Source organism: Anopheles arabiensis, chromosome X (genome assembly GCF_016920715.1).
Source record: "Anopheles arabiensis isolate DONGOLA chromosome X, AaraD3, whole genome shotgun sequence".
NCBI classification, from domain to species: Eukaryota; Metazoa; Arthropoda; class Insecta; order Diptera; family Culicidae; genus Anopheles; species Anopheles arabiensis.
In genome coordinates, this window is record NC_053519.1 from 6,519,903 (window position 1) to 6,540,934 (window position 21,032).

The 21,032-nt window shown below is 46.5% G+C and overlaps 1 protein-coding gene across 3 annotated transcripts in view; it reads left to right on the forward strand.

The window, feature by feature from the left end:
* The window catches only part of LOC120906401 (potassium voltage-gated channel protein Shaker), a 171,216-nt gene that overhangs the window by 20,945 nt on the left and 129,239 nt on the right, over positions 1-21,032 (forward strand). For all 3 annotated transcript variants that reach the window (XM_040318031.1, XM_040318034.1, XM_040318032.1), the window contains exon 2: positions 7,842-9,271. In XM_040318031.1, coding sequence (XP_040173965.1) covers positions 9,132-9,271 — 140 coding nt within the window. In that variant the 5' untranslated portion in view covers positions 7,842-9,131. The remainder of the gene's footprint in view (positions 1-7,841; positions 9,272-21,032) is intronic.

The window sequence follows — 21,032 nt, forward strand, 5'->3', positions numbered from 1 at the left end:
GTTGCGGCCTGCGCAACCGAATGCTGGAACGGGCCAATCCAAATGGAGGGCGCTTAAGGCGTCGTCGAGCGCTTGTGAAGATTGGTCGGCAGATTGGTTTGCCTTTTGGGATGGCGGCGGCTCCCACGGAGCTTTTGTTCGAGAGATGTGAGGCCTTTGATTTCGATTCCGGGTGGCAAAGGTGCTAATTAATCTGTACTTCCGTGCCATTTTCGGGGGAAGGGGTGGGCGGGTTGAGATGGGGATGGTGGCTGGATCGAAGTGGACACCCAACACGCAAAGGGGAGGCTGCACCAATTGCTACTCGTGGTTGTTCTGAGAACAAATATCTATCACATTCTGGCGGTGCTGCTCGCCGGAACACGCTCATCCAAATGCATTTTGAGCTGTGGTAGGCGATGTTTGGCTTCGCTTACCTTTGAGGCTCATTATTCACTGACTGAAAATGGTTACAGAGCGTGCTCAAATCTAAGTTGGTCTAGATGAGGATGTCACCCGTTTCGTCCTTATGAATGGTTAAAATCACTCTCCTGCAACATTAGGCGTTTGCCGTTCAAATGAGACTGCAAACGCACCAAGAAACCGAGTTGCTCCTCCGCATTTGACAATTCTAATTGCAGGTAGAGTAACGCAGCTCTACTTTTAAGGCCTTGTACAGTTGTTGTTGTCTTCAAGGCTAGGTTTTCGATATTAATGTTCGTATTTCAACTACTGTTGGTCTTCTCCTCTCTGTGCAATTGAACCGTACTTTGGGTTACGGCAGTTGATAAACTATTAGCTCATCCCTATTCCCCCTTCATACCGATGGGAATAAGGGCTCAAAACATTGATAGTGCACAGTGTAGAAAGGCAACCTTCGGGCAAGGCAAACCTTTCTTTGCTTCTTCATCTTCAGCTTGTAGTTTTATTAAAAAGCCACTCAGAAAAACAAATCAGCGTGGTGCGCTAATGAGAATCGAACCCCAGCCAGCCTTTACACGAACCGGCAAGCCTTAGCCCACGGCCACCGTGCCGTGTCGGATCGGCACCGACAAGAACGCTATTAAAATTGCCAATTCGTGCGCCCGCAAACTGGAGCGAACGGAGCGGGCTCACATTTAAAATTCAAACTAGCATATATTGCATGCGGGTAAGCGTAAAGCTGTGCGGAATGAGCAAATGCTGCTCATTTTATTCACAACTCCGTATTGAAATGTCTACCGCCAGCCGGTCAATTGCGAGCGTGGTGAATAATTTACTGCACCGGAAATGATAGCACCTGTAGGTGGTACGGGCTGGACGCGCGGGCTGCGGGACGGTTTTGCAGTTTGCGTGTATGCGGAAGCCTGCTTGGTCTCCGATTTCGTGGCCGGCATGAAGCAATTGTCTCCCCCGTAGCCGCGGGGGATTGCTGTGATGTGAATATCATAGCAAGCTCTGTGGCCGCGCTCCACTCATGGTTTGCTGGGCATGGCTCTCCGTCTGTCGCTTGTCATATTTTTGATTCGGTACAGCCCAGCATTGCGCTCGCATTGGAACATGACACAAGCGACCCAGTGGTGGCTATAAATTGCCCAGCTCTGCCCGGGGACCGGCCCGACCCGGTGACGCTGTGTGAACCTGTCCGGCCCTAGGGTTGCAGCACGGACCGCGGCGGTGCGAACCGAGAATCTATCATATTTAATTACGATTGTATGCATGATTGTTTCGCTGTAATTGTCTATCGTAATGTGGTGTGAGGCAAAAAAAATGAAATAATTAAAAAAAAAAACCCATCCCAACCGATCGTATAGTGGGTCACGGTGCGGGAGCGCTTCGAGGCGTGCAGGAGGCCGTTTTCTTTTTTTCCTTTATTCGTTTGAATATTAATATTTATTTAACGGCTAAGCCGTGCCGGGACAGAAACAGTGTGCAAGCGGGTCGTGTAAAAAAAAAGGGGAAGCTAAATCGAAACGCAGCACCGCGGGATTGTGAGAACGAACGGCCGAACTCATTCGTGCGCGCCAATATATAGATTGGCCCGACCGGGATCGAACCAAACGCTCCTCCACGGGGGTGGGCGGGATGTGTGTATAAGTGTGAGCGTATGTACCTGTCGTGCTATATTTTATCGCCCGTGTTTTAAGCGTGGTCGCCGTGGTGAAGGCTGAAGGGTGACGCGCCCGCATTGGGCCCCTTCTTTATGCTGTCTGTTCGCTTCTTCTGTCTATTAAAAAATCGCACTTTCCATCGTCACGTCAGCGTAGCAGATGGAAGCTGCCGCTGGATTCTGAAGCTGCTCACACAAACACACACACACACACGCACACGTAGACAACTAAGTAGAGATCAGGTGAGGCAGGAGAGCGCCCCATGCTTCATTCCCGCGTTAACGATTCGCGCCCGAAATTCCTGCAGCTCGTTCGTCACTCGGGTTTCGGTTCGGGTTTTGTCGCTTCATTAATTAATGGTTTAACTTTTTTTTATTGATTTCAAAACACACACACACACACACACACGGTGCTTTGGTGATCACGTCCATGGCTGGGGTGTGATGGTTGGTTTGGCGGTTGTCCCGAATGCGATGCGAGATCAACAAACACGAGCGCGGCAAACAATTTTGGACGGAAAATTTCGATTATCAAATTGCTAATTTTCTCTCTCTCTCTCTCTCTCTCTCTCTCTCTCTCTCTCTTTTCTCTTTTCTCTCTCTCTCTCTTCATTCCAGGATGTATAGCCAAGAGGACGTTCACGGACACTATAGCATTAAGTGCAACCGATTGTGTGCTTCAGTGTGTTAAGTTTAAAAGTATCAACAAAGAGACGTAAACACAGCTCCCCGTGTGTTTTGGTAGCTCATTACGCTTGCATTGGTTTTGTTTCGGCTACAAAACGGTTACACACAGTTGCATCAACTGAATACACGCGTATTGATGTGTGTTTGTGTGTATTTCAAACACTTCTTCTCCATTTGAAGGACAATCGCATCCATGGCCACCACGCCAGAGCCCGAAGCAGTCAGTGTCAATGAAAGGGACTTGGTACTTTGGTGCGGCACACTCCAGGCGGTACACGCTCTGCCCAACTGTGCTGCACACACCACACACACACACACCAACGTGACACTGGCGGGAGCAGGCGAGGGTTTGGGAAATCCGATCGAGTGCGTGCTCTCTGGCTCGATCTGTCAAATAAATGTATCCGTAAACTACACACGCATGCTACTTTTCCGCTTTTGCTACTATGTGTATGTGTGTGTGTGTGAGGATGAGAAGCGCGTGGACACGTTTCACGTTTCAGCCTCCTCCTCCTCCTCGCAAGCGTTTGTTTGCGGTAGCGTCGCTGGTAAACGATTCATCATCATTAGAAGTGCTGTTCTGGTGTGCGTTCCCACCACGCACGAAACTTAGTGAATGTATCAATTCCCGCACTGTCGATTGCGTAGGACACTGGTGTCGGTGATTATTTTTTGTCTCTCGATCTCTCTCTCTCTCTCTCTCTCCTCCACACTCTCTCACTGGCTCTTCTGGTCATGCTTCATGCTGGCTGCTGCACTGTTTCTTAGCAGCCTTCGCTAGATTTATTATAATTCCTGCGGTTATAAATAGTTGGCGTGGCCCGTCTTCCCCGCCCAACCCACCTTCTCCGGCCACCACCGGGTGTTGTTTTCGTTTGTTGTGCTTCCCTGATTTAGTACGACCGCCGGTCGCAATAAGTAGCCGACCCCTTCGCTATGACAAATGTTTATGGCGAGGGGAATTAAAAAAAGCGATCGAGACGGAGCTTGGGCGAGAGATTAAAGGAATGTCTAAACGAGACTAACAGACAGTAAAGCAACCCATCATCACCACAAATCAAACCATTCTTGCATCCGCAATAATTATTTATTCTCATATTTAGAGCAGAGCACTGTGTGTGTGTGGTGCGTGTAGATTTTCGCTATTTTTTTCTAAAGACTTTTCATCTACACGAAGCGCAAAAAGGTTTAACCTAAACCGGCACGGATCGGATGGTGTCGGCTGCACATTCCCAGCGACGGGCTGTAATTGAGAGTGTAAAGCCCACGGGGTGGTTTGCTATGACATTTTCCATGAGTACACCGCCACAGGATGAAACAGATCAGTTCGAAACGCACCAGGGTGGGATGTAACTTTACCCATTTTGCCGTCAGCAAAAGCAAAACGAAAACGAATGAAATGAAGCTAACACCAATTCAGTTACGCTGGCAAATACCGAGCGCTGTCTGGCCACTGTTTAGCTAAGGTGCGAATGGGGGTTTGCCGTTTCTCGAGACGCGCCCCATCATCCAACCTGTTGAGAGTGTCCAGGCACTCGGGCACACCGGCACATAGGGCTTCGGATTGTGGATTAGCTGCAGCAGTGGCCAGGGTGACCAGATGGTTTAAGCATTACCTTTTTCTCGGTAGTACTCGGCCAGGCTTGAACATTTGAATCGTAGTTGACATTTGTGTTAATAGCAGAGAGAAGAGAGGCAGCAGGAGTATTGCATCAAACTGCTCTTTTGTAGTTTTATTATTTGCTATATTTCTTAATTGCACTTAATTGCTTCGTCTTGAAATTTTCACCGGGTGGTCGTCGATGTGTCTTTATCTTATTTTTTTCACGAACGCATATCCTTTGGCCTCGACTGGACCTTCACTGGAACAAGATGGCTAGAAAATCACAAGCAAATTAAACATTTGACTCCCATAAGCTGATACGTTTGCTTCATGGTGTTTAGTTGTTTTGTTTTTGCATTTGCCTGCAACAATAATACAGGGCTTCCCACGATTTGTTGGTTGATTTCCATCAATTTTCGATTGCTTCCCATATGTTTTTAGTGCGTTCCCACGATTTTTTGGCCGTTTATCAGATTTTTTTGGTCTAATTGTATCGATATCCAATCAGAAAATACCAATAAACTATGGGAACGAATCAAACATCTATGGAATACGATCAAACAATCATGGAAACTGACCAATAAATCGTGGAAAACCCTGTTAGAATTTATTGGTCAATAATTTTTATAGACACTTTCAAAAATTAAACATGGATTGTTCGTCAAGTACAAAATGAATCGAAAACAAGTTCAAAATAATGTGATTGGAACGAAATAAGAATCAAAGAAACTAACCCGGGCCATATAGACGCACGTCAATATTAGAGAAAGCAAATACAGTCTTTCCCCGAGTTACGCGACACTCAAGAAGCGCGAATTCTTAGTTTTGACATATTATACGTCAAATTGGTACAATTTCATCCAATCATTGCCAAATTCATAATAAGTTGCAGTTTTGCTAAAAGCTTGAGGTTACTAAATACACAGAATAAACCGAATTTTTTACTCAAATTGCATGGAATACATATTTATGAACATTAAAATATTAAATTAAATCTTCAATAATGTTTTATCATTCATGTTTTGGCTGAAAAACGTAATATTCGACATACGCTAATGTCCCTGGAACGTATTACTCGCATAATTTGGGGAAAGACTGTAATTGGTTATGATTGAGCACTGTTCAGTTAGGTATCAGCATTTCAGTTGAATCTTAACTATGTATTTACAGTTGACCAATGTTCAAAAGCACCTACGCGCTGTTTATTTCATTCTAATACAGCTGTACTATTCATACATTTAACATGATTGAGGAAAGCACTTTTGTGAACCAAGTGGCAAAGACAACTACGGCTCAATTTAGCTGTCTTTCCGTAGGAAATGCGTAACTATTGGGTTGCGTGGTACTTACTAATTGTTCTCAAAAGCCTCAATTGGCCGGCATGATCATGTAGATCAGCTTCGAATATTTTTGGGTGTGATTAGTCCTCCAAAGAAGGGTGACATTTACGATTTCTTGGGGAAAATACCATAAAATCTGTGATTTCAGCAACAATAAAGCAAAAAAAAAGGAGAAGATAGTATGAGTCAGGCATGTAGGCATGTTGAAAATCGGTCAAATTAAAGACCGATCTAGGCAGTTCTGGTCACCCAGCAGCGCAGTAGCGAGATCGGTCCCCGGTGCCGAGAATGTTTGCGGTTAGTGGCACACGTATGTGTGTGTGTGTGCCAGCAGCAGCACCTCCCCCCCCGTACTTTCAATATCGGCCAGAGAATAATTACCCAACAGGAGGGTGAAAAAAGGGGGGGGGGGGAAACAGCAGAGGAGGCTGGTGAGTTTGATCGGCAAACAGTTTCAGTAGCGTTGATTGAAATGGAATAATTGTTGCTCTTCGTAAGTTCATAGCAACTGGCTGTGCCAACGAACGGTGGTGGTGGTGGCGGTGATGGTGGAATGTTCATCAAGTGGCAGTCTGAAAAAGGAAGCAAGAAGAGAGAGAGAGATGGAGAGAGAGGGGGATGAGGAGGTGAGAACAGAGCGATGAGTGGGGATGAGAGTGCCATAAACGTCAGCGCCACTCACACACAGCGTGGCCAACCATCGTGGTTTAAACTGTCGCCTGGTGGAGCCGGCTGGACGGACCACTTTGATTGTGATTCTGGGGGTAATCTGTTGCAGGTGTGATTATAATAATATCTCCGTGTGTGTGTGTGGGTGTGTTTGGAGGAGCAAAGTGTGTCTTATTTATTGGGCTGTGTTGGTGATTGTCGTTCGAGCAAAACCCCGTACCGGAAGTGACGCCGTCGTGCTGGCAACTGGGGCTTCTTCTCCCTTTTTCCATCTCCCTGTGCAGCGTATGTGTGTGTGTACTTGTGTGCTGGTACTTTGAAGGGACAAGAGAATACAACCAGGTACGCTGCGGGCCCACCAACCGACCGAACCGATCCCGAAACCCCTTCGTGCTCGTGTTTCGTGCGAAATGCGAAAGTAATCTCACCGCGCCGTCATCACCGAAACTCCAATCAACCGTATCTTACCGCCTTCCTCTGTGTCCCCATATCTCTCTCCTACCTCCTCCACCCATCAGTTGCTTTCTTTGTTCCCGCTTTTTATCTCGTCGAGCCTCTCAACCTTCTCAAGCGCTCAATCAACCGGAAGGCCAAAATCTTAAGGCGAAACGGGCTAAGAAAGAGCCGAGTGAGCGAAGCCAGCAGTAGCAGCAGCATTAGCAGGGCCTGGTTGGCGATTTATTTGTATCACGCAGGGGGCAAGAAGGATGCTTTCATCCGGTTGAAGCGCTCTGACAACGTGTGATCTATCAAATTCGTTCCATTCTGTACCGGTACCTCTCGTTCGGAGGATACAATGGCAACGGTGCATCCCGCATTGCAAATAGGAGTGAGGGGAGGATGGGGGAGTTAAAGTCAGTGAAGAATAAAAAAAAAACATCCCTTCAGTGCATCATACCCCACTGCATCGACGTTTGAGGGATAAGACGGGCGTAATTTACATTCGATTTTGCCAACTCTCTGCATCGTTGGTGTTCTGAAGAGGAAAACGGGCAAGCAGGGAGGGGCGATGGGACAAAAGGGAAAAGGATGCTACTGCATCGTTACAGGGTTTTCCGGGAGTTCTCATAGCTGTGGGACACTTTTTTGACTTTTTCTTACCTGAAATGAAGTTATTGTAATGGGAATTGGACTCGCTTGCATCCTTGTTGGAAATATAGAATCGGAATTTCCAACAAGCTTGCCCATAAAGGGTGCCATAGAGTCCAATTTCCAACGTATGAAGTTCACCTCCAATAGGAAAGAGTAAAGTAAGTGTTCCACAACTATGTGAACCCCTGGAAAACCCTGTAATCATCATAATTTTCCTGTTTGTTTCCGCCACAGTGGAATAAAATTATGCTGCCGCAGCGTGCTGCATCAAGCATTCTCGTGTTTTACCTGATTTAAGATCTTCTAAACGCCTCCAGTGCTGTTATTTTAAATCTATTTTGTCTTTCCCTCCCTCTCCCCCCCCCCCCCCCTCTGGTTAAAGCCAACGGTGCAGCAGGAGCAGCAGCAGCGGCAGAACAGAATCACCATACGACAGTAGCAACAGACTTTCGCGCGAGTGCAGTGAACCGATCACGGTGTGAGTGTGCCGCAAACGGGCCGTGAACGCATGGCCGCATGGCTAGCCCGAACACCGTACGAAGGGTAGAAGCTACCGGACACATGCACAACAAGCAAAGCGAAACTTTAGCGCCAAAAACCGTCCCCCTGCGCCAAACGATTGCGGGCGACCGGCAGGCGTAACGCTGTGTGATTTTCCTCCCGCGCGAACAAAAAACTGGTTCAATTACATACACACCCGGCCTAACGCCAGCCCAGCCACACTTCCATCAACCACCACCGCATTCTTCTTCAAATCGCGACGGTTTCCTTCTTAGATAGTGAGCGCAGCTTTTGTCGCTTTAGTTGTAATCGAATGGAGGCGCCTGGTGGCTCGGTGGCGCAGTTGCATACAGCAGAAGTAGCAGCAGCAGCAGCAGCAGCGACGGTGATGCCAACGACCACGATGGCTACCGGTGCGGCGACCGCAATCAACCGCTGGCGATAGAACCGCCCGACGACGTCAGCCCCACACTACCACCCCTCCCTCGGTATTATCTCTAACGCGCGGCTAGCGAAAAGGGCGATGCCGGTACGTGCGCGCCACACCCCTTCCGTCCATTCCGTCCAGCCGTGGTGGGGCCGCGGGGTGCGTGTGAGTGACGAGTGCGCGACACGTTCGGGGCGTCCTGCCCGGCGGGTCCTGCGCTGGCCGTAACCGAGCCGTGCGCGCAAGCCGTGCCGCAAGGTGCGCCGTGCCAGTCCGTGTGTTGTTAGCTCTGTGTGAGAGTGCGTGTGCGTGTTAGTTTTGCGTTTCACGTAGTGTTTTTATTTCTGTGTGTGCGTGTGTGCGTTGGTTTGTGCGTGCGTGGCAGTTTTGGGCGTCGGAGGCTGGGCGTTCAGTGGTCGCGTGCGTTCGTAGTAACTCCGTGCGGTTGGTGCGTCAATATCAAGTGATAGTGAGGAGCGAAAAGCCAGGCAAAGCAAGCCTCGGAGTGCAGCGGGCAGCTGTGGGTGTGCGTGTGTGTGTGTGTGTGTGTGTGTGTGTGGAAGTGAAGTGTGCGACACTGCAGCGTCGTTCGCGTTGATAGAGAAAACAGGGATAGGAATAACTTCAGCGCGCCAAAGGTACCGGGGCGGCCACGCGATCAAACTATCGGGAAGAGGACGCAGCCGGAGGGCGGGCTTCTAGGAGGGAAGCGGCCCGGCAGCGGGCCCACCGGCCGGCACCAGGATGACGATGTGGCAGAGCGGCGGGATGGGCCACGGGTCCCAGAACAACCCGTGGATGAAGCTGATGGGGATCGTGCACAAGGAGCGCCGGCACGACAACACCCAGAGCCAGAGCGGTTCCAACGATCGGGCCCTCAACATGTGAGTACCAAATGTCTTTCGTTTTTTTGTGTGTGTATTTTACTGATGTGCATCATTCATTTCGTGTGTGTTATGGGTGGTTAATTGCGCTCGAACGAATGCAATTTACACGAGTTTTTATTTTCCTTCTTAAAACATGTTTTGTTGTAACACCCTGAAGGTATGCAACACACTGTCGTAAGTCTACTTTTTACGGTTTATCAAGGGCATTGCGAGAACAAAGCTATCAAATTGTTTGTTTGCATTTCTGTGCTAGTTTTTTTTGGATTGAGATTAACATAAAACAAATTGGTCAGCGTTCGATTGGGGTATATTTGAAGATATGGAAGCCATATGGGCCGCAGGACTCTCTATACTGTTATGAATAGACAATCAGTTCCAGCTAGCATAGTCCGTTTGTGGTACGGGCCGATTTTGACCGAAAAAACAAACAAAAAAGAAGAAGAGGAAGAAAAGGAAGAAGAAGTAGTTGAAGAAGAAAACGAAGAATAAGGAGAACAAGAACAAATAGTACCAAAAGAAGAAGAAGAAGAAAACGAAGAAGAAGAAAAGGAAGAAGAAGAGAAAAAGATGAAGAAAAAATGAAAGAAGTAGAAGAAGAAGAAGAAGAATAAGAAGAAAAAGAAAAGGAACAAGAAGAGAAAAAGATGAATAAAAAATGAAAGAAGAAGAAGAAGAAGAAAAAATGAAGGAAAAAGGAGAAGGAGAAGAAGGAGAAGAGGAAGAAGAAGAAGAAGAGAAGAGGAGAAGAAGAAGAAGAAGAGGAAAAAAAGAAGTAGTAGAAGAAGAAAAAGAAGTAGAAGAAGAAGAAGAAGAAGAAGAAAAAGAAGATAAAGAACAAGAGGAAGAAGAAGTATACTATGTAATAACGAAAATATTCTGTTTTAGTAATTGTAATGTAGTAATTCATTTGTTGGTAATTGAAAAAAAAACATGAACCACCTTATTTGTATGAAGTTTGAGCGTTTTTTTTCACTCAGTGAGAGATTCGTAAAATTACTGAGTGCTGGGATATCATCCTAATACGTCATTAAAAACAGTATTGAACATGCAACTTTTTTGAAAAGTTAATCTATATTAATATTTTTCTTCTTCTTCTTTGGATCAACAACCGTTGTCGGTCAAGATCTGCCTGTACGACTAGTGGGCTTGGCTTTCAGTGGCTTATGGATAATACCCTATGGCAGGATATTCAGTCCTACGTATGCGGGTACGATCCATCCGGGGATTGAACCTATGACGGGCATGTAGTTAAGTCGTAAGTGTTGACGACTGTACCACGAGACCGGTTATATCTTAACATACTTAGTCTAAATTTAGGCATAAAATTTTCTTATTAGGCAAATGATGTTGACAGAGATCAGAATACTCCTCTGCTTGCTCTAGCATAGCTAAACTAGAACCTTAAGCTATATTTTTATATTATTTTACTATACTTCATTATGGTTTTATCTTGAAAAAAGTGAAAAATATTTTAAATGTTTGCCAAAACATTGTTACAACTAATATTAATGAGAATTTTTCATCAAAACAGAGGAAAAGAAAGCAAACAATAAACATTACACACGCGTCAGCTCATGAGCTACGAAAAGCACCGTGAAGTATGCAATTCGCACAGCAAAAGAGCTTTACTGTAGACTATTCTGAACGGTTCTGTTGGGTAAAGAACACAATTTATTAAAATTGCAGTATTTACCAAATGTAAGACACGTGTCATTCTTACCTTCGCATATTCTTTCAACGCAAGTGGTAAATAAACAGCACAATGTGGTTTGAGTTCACCTATCTTAAAGTGCGGGAAGAAGTCATCGCACCGGAAGACTTTAAAGAACATAAGGATGGCTGTAAAACTGGGAAGCAGAGGAAATATTACCCTCCTTTTCCCTCGCCTCCCAATGTCTGCTGTCATCAAATGCAGGCCGGGTGTCATCGGAACACCAGCCCGGCACAGCCATTTGCTAAGTGACGGCAAAACGTGATCCTCGCGTACAGTGCCGTAATGCATCTTGCCCTTTTTTTTCCCCGGGCCGCTGGGTTGAGAGATGTGGCCGGTCGATTACTAACAGCGTCTAAAAGCGTCAACAACAATGGCCAAACCGCCTAGCACATTCGGACAGTGAGCTAAACTAAAGGCACGAGCGCCATATTTGCGGTTGGCGGTTGCAACACCCTCATCCGGCAACGCGAAGCTACCGAAAAAAAAATAGCAACAACAACAACAGCATCAAAACATTCTCCCTGCTAAAGGGAGTAGCAACGGTGCCGGGAAAAAGGCTAGCCTGCCAGTTGTTTGCCCGTTCAGTTGTCACGTTTGTGCCATTTGTAGGTCGGCGCTAGAGTGGTCATTGTTTTGACCAATTCCCGGGCTTGCAGTGCCTCCGTTTTCCATCGGGTCCGCTGGGCTAGGGCACACACCGGGGGTCGGGTTCACACCGGGGACCGTGTATGTGTGTGTGTGTGTGCGGTTTTGTTGTCCGTTGTTTTCCGTCCTCTCGAGCTTTCCGTCGGTGGTGGTTGAATGCTGCTGTTTGCTCCAAATCATCACCGGGCGCGCTTAGAGCAATTCAAGGGCTGCTGGTGCTGCTGCTGTTATTGTTGTTGATATGCTGCTCACCGTGCAGTGTGCGACCGGCAGCTGCACCGAGCGCACAGCGCGAGTGCAAACAGCTGCGATGAAAATAATGCTCCGCTGGGAGTTGGTGCGAGCTTTGTTTCAAAACCCCGTGCAGATAAATATTTTATTACCGCCAGCGGTGAGGGGGGGGGGGGGAGGGAGAGCCAGTTTTTATATCTTCCGCTGCATCGCATTTGTTGAAATCATGTTTTTGACTTCGGGCGGGCGGTGCGCGGTGAGTGGAGGCTGCTAGGAAAGGAAGCGTCGACAGCGAAAGGGTGCAATTCTAAAGGGGGTTTGTGGGTTTCCACCTTTTGTGTGTTTGCGGTATGAAAGTGTTTTGTTTTAAATTGGAAAAGTTCGAACGGTTTTCACTAGAGAAAGAAAGAGAAATAGTGAGAGAGAAAGAGATAAAAACAGGTTACAGTAACAGTTTCAGAGAGCAGTTCATAGTTCACAGTTCCCTGTATGAGTAGCGTTGTAGGTTTTGTGTGAATGAGCCTGAAATAACTTTGAAGCTTGAGTGGTTTGCTGCAAGGCGAGCATTAATCCGGTTCGAAGGACCAAAATGCGGTTTTTGTATATACCATGATATTTATCTAAAACGAGGTAATTGGTGGTAGTATGAAGTGCGTAAAGTTTTGGAATTTCATTGAATATACAATTTGATAGTAAAATTAACATAAAAATTTAACAATAATATTACACCGTTGAGTTGAATGCCATTGCACTGACGCTCTAACCATTTTTAGGAAACACTGAGGAAAAAATATGATAGAAATTTTAAAATAGTTGAAACAAAAACCCATTCCGTACGTAATTTCCTAGCAATTGTTAAGCATCGCTAGATACGTTACGAATAAGTGTAACATAATTGTAAAATACTGGGCGCCTCCACCGTGCATAAAGCAGATAAAATGTCAACCAACTATTTGCAACACCACCAACTATAAATCCAGCCGTTAGCTTCGCTTGCCCAACGGCTCTGCATTCTGCCTGCAGCACGGCAGAGCTTTGTTTTTGAAACTGGTCGCAACGGCCGTACTGGCTTTCCTGGCGGTGCCCGTCGGAATTAGCGGTGAACATTCTGAGCATTTGCGAGCAAATGTTCCATCCATTGCGCTCATCTGCAATGCGGGTGCTGGCTTCGGAGCCGGGCAAAAGCTTCCGCCCCAAACTGTCTTTCGCGGCGAGGAGGACCGATTGGACGCGGGCGTGCTTTTCGTGCGGCTTTGCTTCGCTGCCCGACGTCTGCCAGTGCAAGCGGCAAGTAGTCGAGCAGTTAGTTGGGCTCGGTTTGCAATAGATGGCGCTACAAGTGCGGTTAATGCAATTTCTGGCCGCTAGAGGTCGCTGTCGCATCGTTTGGCCGCGATATCTGCAGTGTGTCTGCAGCGGTTCGTGTTTCGTGTTTGGGGGAGAGGGAACTGTTGATATGGTTACTTGGTTAAAGATTAGGAAATGAAAAAAAGGAAAAGAGTATTTAGCCCATTAGTGGTTTGCGTGCTTGAGAAAATGTTTTCAGACCAACCTCACTCGGCATCTTTAAATATTTTACTTGTATTCGAACATTAATATTTTTTGTTCATGAAACATTTCGTGTACAGCGCTGATCGTACTGTAAGAGGTGTCCAAACGTACATGTTAGTTGCACCAAGGACTGGCATAGATTGTGCTTTGCGCAAAAAGTGGACTGCACAATAAATGATTGCGGACCGAACAGAACGACGTCGACGAGCAGGAAAAGCCGAACCAATCCGAACACCTTCCGAGCAACCGCTTTGTCCACCCACCGCGCACCTTAGCAACCCTATTCCGCTGCTTTATCTCGCTCTTGCGTGCTGGTTGGCCACTAAGCTCATCCTGGCTAGTACCGGCTGGTGGAAGGTGCGCCCGAACGCAGACCGTGACGTCATTGCGCATTGCGACATACAGCATGCGTTTTCCCTCCCTCGGTGCTAGTGCGGGTGCGAAGGGTTTCCCGTAGAGACCCCGTCTTTGTTTGGGTTTTTCTGGTTGTTCTTGTCGCCCTCTGTTGCCCCTTGTCACCCTAGATTCCTCGCCCCTGTGCAGCTGGTGGCACACGCCGCATTGGCTTTCGGCATACGGTGGATGCATACGGTGGTCTGGTGCAATAGTAGGTTTCGGGTGCGACTCCGCGGCAGAAATCCTTCTGCTTTCGGGCAGTCTGCCAAAGTCACACCGAACACAAAGGAGCTGTAATTACAGCCCGAGTACGCGCGCGCCAGTGCCAGTCAAATGTCAACGCGACCGGTAGCGAATGCGCAAATCCACTGTCTGCCGCGTGAGCGGAATGTTATTACAAATAGAAGGGTTTCGTATAGGGAAAAAAGAAACATGATCAAATTGCATCAAATTACGGCTACAAAATGGTTTTTGCAAATTAAATCACTAATATGCTTTTGACGCGTAAAAAACGAGTTAAATGGGTTTTTAAATATCTCATGGAGACGCCTGGTACGTTGTAAAATTTTGTACTACATTTTTTTGTGTTTTGACCTTCGAAAATAGTGAAACGAAAACAATTACTACCCTTTGTCGTATAGTTTTTGGCGAACAGTACCCATGCTTAACCTTTTCGTGCAGCTCAAAGCACTTTCCCCCTCGCTATGTTACCTTCGAACTCGTATCCGGTTCGAAGGACCAAAAGTCGAGCTCGGAGATCAACAATCACTACAAAACAAATATCGCGTAGTTTAATCGGTGGCGCCCTCAACCTGAACGGGTAGCGAGTGTGGTTTTATTTTAGCTTCCCTAACACCACTGCGCTGTTGTTTTGGGCTGCTCAATTGATTATCTCATTGATGCTCCAATCGTGTCCCGCCATCTGACAGCATTCACTAGCAAGCAACAAATTAGAAAAAAAAAAACATTTTTTCGACCAGTTAGTCGACGGGAGATAATTAGACCAGTCTGGTCAGACCCGTTTTATGACGCGTTTTTGAGTGCATGCTGTGTATCTTCAACCGATCACTAACGGGTTCGTTCAGTGGTGGGAAGGGGAGTCACACATTACAAACACCTCAGCGGCCAAATAAATGCAACGCTGCGGTAGCGAGAGATGCATTTGTTGCACATTTGTTCCTGAGGAAAGTGGTGCCTCTTTTATTTCCGCCGTGTTTTCTGTTTGATCCACCCCCGAGCGTGTTGATGTGTCATGCAAATCTTGTTTGCCGCTCAGGGTGCATGCTGGACGAACTGAAACGAAGCTAAGAAACGTTCTTTGCCAACGTTACTGCTGCGTTTTAAACGTCTCAGTGGCACAGACGAGGAAGTGCCGGTAGGTATGATCCGTCTTTCTAATTCATCTTGAAGGCGGTATTGTGAAGCAATCCTTTGCTTCGTCGCCAGACCGCTTACTAGAGTCGAGACAGTGCACACACGCTCACACACATACACCATCGGTTCGGTCATCGCAGCCGCCGCCTGCCGACAGTCGAGTGGCCCAAGCTCGCCCAAGTACACACGCTCGCTGCGGATATACTTGATTTGTGTTGCGGTGCTCTAGCCACTGGCATGAAATTGATATATTTAGTAACCGTTAATTTGTCACCATTTTGGCTCGCCACTCGACCAACACACTCGTGGCAATCGCCTCCCCTTCCCCCCAACTACTCTGTAGCACATTACGTTGACATTGAGCGAGTTGTGCGGGGGTGTGTTGTTTTATTTTTTGCACCGCACCGTACAAAATTTCTTTTCCTTGCTGAGGCGCGCCGTTTGTCCGAGTGGTCAGGCCAAGTGGTCGTTAAAAAAGTGAGAAAGTTTCGATACGTTTTGAGAAGAAAACCGACAAAAAAAAAACAGAATATTGTACCCGTTGACACCTACCAAAGGTTTCCTACCGGTTGGTGTTTGGCTGCAGTAGGGGCGCTTTTCAGAAGAGTTTCATAAAAATGGAAATGGAGTTTGCGTTTTAGGAGGAAAATTTTTGGCCAGGCAAATAGCAACAGTACCGTTTGGCTTCCACTCGAATATTGAATGTCATGCACATGTGAAAACAATTATTTTCTCGGTCGAATTTGTTTCGACACCGCCACAGTGCGCGGCCATTACGTTCGCCAGCACCTCGCAAGTGGTTGGATAAAATTAGACAATTGTGCTCGGCAGGCGCGGATTACGACCGCAAACGTTCTCACTCGCCTTCAGAACGGCGCAAAACCTCCTACTTCCGAGTATCCGATTCCTTTCCGTGCCGTTTGAAACGGTGTACAAAGCTATGGTGGCCCTTTCCGCTTGCATTTTGGTGGTTGCTTGTCAAACTTTACGAAAAGGGGACGAAATTGAACATATTCAATAGTAATATATCGTTGCTTTTTTTGTTGGTTTTGTTGGAATATTTTAGAATCGAATAGAATATTTGGAAATAGAAAGGCTTTGTGTCTGCAGAGTTCAACACACTATGTACTAGTAGCATAAATATAATTGTTAAAAAAAAATAAGAAAACAAAAAAAAGAGTCATGGAGGCGCCTGGTACGTTGTAAATTCTTGCCCTAAAAGAGATGCAAAAATTGAAAAGTGGGAAAAAAAAGTTAAAACTCAAAACGCGCTCAAAGGCTTCATACGAAAGACCAACAATATTTTTCCCTTTTGCCGGGAGGAAATAAAAAGGACCAAGAGGCTACCACCGCCCCCCCCCCATTTGCCACCGGACGAAATGGTGCGGCAAAGTTATAAATAATCGAAAAATACGAGAAAAATTTCAAACACCCATTGCTCAAACGGCACTCCCCGTCCACCCGTACCGCATTGAGGTGGAACGACACAGGGTGCTTAAAATTGAAAACCACCAGACGCACACGCACAACCACTTTCTTTACGATTGTTTCCCGTTTTCTTTCTGTCCATTCCATTTTGTATCATGCTTTGTAATCTTGTTTCGAGTGTTTGCTTTGCTGCTGATATCCAAAACGGAAACTATTGCTTTGTGAATGATGCTGTGGGCAAAGCGTCCCCTTGCTGTGAAGTGTGGTTTTTCTTTGTTTTATATTTCGTCTTGTTTGGGATTTCATAATTTCTCACGCCTTGTGCGTGCCGAGACGAGCAAAAGGCCAGCCATTGAATGTGCCGCATCCCTTTGCCGGAAGTAGAGCACAACGGTAAGCAAGTGAAATAGAGGTTGGGTTTGCAAGGAGAAGGAATCTATTAGCATTCGGAGGAAGGGATCTGTATCCCGCTGTATGGCCGGTGGCTAGCGTTTTCTTTTTGCTGCCCGGCTGCAGCTGCTACGCTTTCCACGCCATTTTTTGTTTTGTTTTGTTTGAGGTTAAAAAATGGTTCGGCCTTTTTGGATTCGTCCTTTTTGTGCTGTATCCATTTCCGATCTTCAGCAGTTGAGCTTTGCAATGCTTATCTGTTGCTTGCCCAACACCAACAATGGAACAGGTTTTACCGTTGATCAGTTTTGGTTGTTTTTTATTTTTAAATTGGTTTTCGGGTGTCATCGGAAAATCTTTCCATTTAATGGTTCAACGTTTGCCCGGCAACTGCTAATCGCATTGTAAATGTTTCCTCTGTCACTTGCGCTTGTTTGTTTTGATTTCGGTGAATTAAAAGCGAATTTGTAAGCATTTGTTTTGTATTGCATTGAGCCTGCAAACTGCTTTTGTTGGCTATCGGCTTTTGATTACATTTAGTTTGTTTTGTTTAATTGTAACTGCAGGATTTGACGGCCTACTCCGTCTCGTGAACTCTATAGTGGGGGAGATTAACTCCCGAGCAAAAGCCTTGATATGTGCCTTTGCTTTGTTAACTGCGGAGCTTATTGCAGCGGTCTTGCCACTCTCAATGGGAATTGAATTTCCCAGTAAGAGCAATGCTCCATACAATATTGAAGTAAGAACTTAATATATTACCCTGGAATTCTAACTTGATTTATTGGTAATTTCTGGGGAATTCTCATCAGAAGCCTACATTCTCTGTAAGCGATAGATACATTTTATTCTACAATTCTCGTTAAGTATGCACTATTCCAACTGGTGGTATGGGATTTCTGGTTAATTGGAAAATAGAAGTAGTTCGTGTTGGCTATGTGTGGGTTATTAATTCATTGCCTAACCTTAAGGGTGCGGTGTACCTATTCATTGTTTAACCAAGGGTGTGTTATGCTTCTATCAAAATCCAACAGTAACATTTTTTCTTTAAAAGTAAGTGAATGAGTTAAAGAAAACTATGAACCAGCCATTATCATAAAAAAAAATTCTTGGGTTTTCGAAACTCATGCCAGCATCAGTCAAAATGTGTCTTTGTCGAGCATCCCTGCATCCCTTCCGGGAGCTTTTTTCATCCTGCAAATCAAAATTAACACTTCAAAACCACCAACTGTTGAAGGCGAAATGACTTGTAGTGGAAAAAGACGCTACAAACGGACTGGTACTCCTGTAAAGTAAAGTCCGTAAGTTGGTCCTATTTGGTCCTCTGTATGGTAGAAAATGATTTACTAGATTGCTTAGGAGTGTCGTAAACCCCAGCTCGACAGCCAATTGAATCATTGTTCGCTGTGCGCTTTATTTTCTCCTGTTTTATTTGCGTAAATCAACCCAAATCCCCACAACAAATTGGCCACCACTCGATGCCGCCCATCAACAGGAGCGCCACAGGACATCCGCTTACGCGAACAGTACGTGTGTGTGTGTATTTTCTAGCAGCCCGAACATGTACATTGCGCCGGCACGCTCTAATCTTCGCTCGCAAACGGCCAGGCGACAAGCTGATCGTTTCAATCGCTGCCCCAATCTCGGGCATTTGGGGGAGCAAAGGGAAGGGTGTAAGCAAGTTGGATGTTATTGCTTAATCATCACTCACCGCCTTGAGCCACCCCTCTACGTCCTCCCCCCCCCCTCCCCACTCCACCCCTTCGGATGGTCGAATTTTTTGCTCAAGGGCTCGATTTCGGCAATTTCAAAAAGAAGCAAAAGAAGAAGAAAAAAAAACAGAAACAAAATCCCAGCCGCCAGTGGCCGCCGCCCTGACGATATCGCTCTCCTTGAGTGCGATAGGCGGCGGAAGGCTAAGAGGAGGATGGAAGGGAGCAGTGGTTTTGTCGCTCGCTCGCAACCGTTTTGTCGTGTTTGTTTTCTGCCGCCGCGTTGCATGGTCTGTGCCGGGCAAAACACGGATCCGTGTGGTCCGCATTCGCTGAGGAGGCGCAAAATCTCAAAAATAAACTTTCCGTAAGCCGTGCCCCTATTTGTGCATCCTCCCCCCCCCCTCCTGCAGCGGCAATTTTTCACTGTAACGGCTTTCTTTTCACTTCGATCACTGCCGCGCTCCCTTGCCGGGTGTTTGGTGCTGCCTGTCTGCAATATGCTACACGTTTGTGCTTTTTTTGTTGTTGTCAACCGACATTTACACTGCGCTTTCTCTCCGAGCTGCTTGAATTTTCCCGAACCCGACCACCATTTGCCACGTTCAATGACACACACACATATACACGAGCGCGCAAGCAGATTGGCTGCCACGATCTTGAGCGTAGCATTGTGCTCGGCTACGATGAATGTTCGATTGACGGGTTCGGCTGTGCGCGGTAGACGGTTGCGCGGTGTGCTTCCGCCCACGATCACGCGCTTCGCTCACTCGCGCACAGTTCATAAAGTGGGAGAGTTCATAAATTTATGAAATGCAGCCCCACCAACCAACCAACCGACCAGAACGGCTTGCGGAGCGATCGTCGCCGTGTTTGGGGGACGGGGTCGAGCTGGGTGTTAGTTGTTGCTGTTGCTGTTGTCGTTGTGTCGTGTTGCAGCTGCGAGCACCGCGGCGGGGGGGGGGAGGGTGCCGGTTGGCTCGTAACCATAAATTTGACACCCCTCGCCGATGCCGTTTGCGATTGGAAAGCTGTCGAAGGTTTTATGGGGAAATTTTCCGCTCGAATCGTTTGCATATGAGGCAAAAAAATATAAAAAATACGAGCGAAAGGAGTGTTCCTTGTTTTTTTTTGTATCCTCTCCCTTCGGTCGTTTGTTTGGGCGCTTGGCGGTGGGGTGCAAACTGTCATCAAAATTCGATTGCAAATTTGAACTGCTTTGGCTCAAGCAAAGTTGTGAGCGGCTGCGGGCGCAACAATGGCCAGGCGAAAGTGTTTAAAATTGGATTAGTAAGCACTTTTATTTGCTGCTGCGTGCTGGTACCGGCAAGCGGTTGATGCATGTTATCTCCAATAATTTGTCATAAGTAGGGAAAATAGTTGTTGAAAAGTTGTCAGACATAATGTTATGGGAATGTCACAGTGGCACATACATTGCAGATTTGATTAAGGTCAAACACTTTCAAATTGGCTGAGTAATTGACCGATTCGAGTTGCTTATTGGATTATTTCCAGTGAACTATATCAGCTGCCCAGTACATATGTATATATATCTTGGTATATCAATACGTGCAATGGTTTCATCAGGCCATTGCAATTCCCTGGTATTTCTTCAGTCTAAGAAACTCATCAAGAGAAACTGTATGAACACTATTATCGGCCGTGAAACTGATGCAGAATCCATACCGGTCCTGGAACCGAGTCCGATCAAATACTGTCTCTGGAACTACTCCTGAACACATACGGAACTTGTACCTAATCCTTTTTCCGTATCACTCCTGGAACTGATTACGAGCCCATACCGGTCCTGGAACTGATTGCGAACCCATACCAGATTCCGAATCCATACAAGTCCAGGAATTGATTCTTAACTCATGTTTGTTCTGGAACAGATGCCGAATCCGTATCAGTCTTGGAACTAACCGTTAAACCATACCGGTCTTGGATGTGATCTTGGATCCATATCGGATCTGGAACTGACTCCGAGCCCATACCGGTCCTGGAACTGATTTCAAACCCATACCGGTCATGGCACTGATTATGAATCCTTACAGGTTCTGGAACTGGAACTGATAACCTGTAACTAATCCTGAACCCATATGGGACAGGGAAGTGGTTCCAAACCCATACCGCTCATGGAACTGATTCCGAATCCATACCGGTCTTGGAACTGTTCCTGAACTCATGTTTGTTCTGGAACAGATGCGGAATCTGTATCAGTCTTGGAACTGACCGTTAACCCATACCGGTCCTGGGTTGAATCTATATCGGATCTGGAACTAATCCCGAACCCATACCGGTTCTGGAACAGGTTATGAAC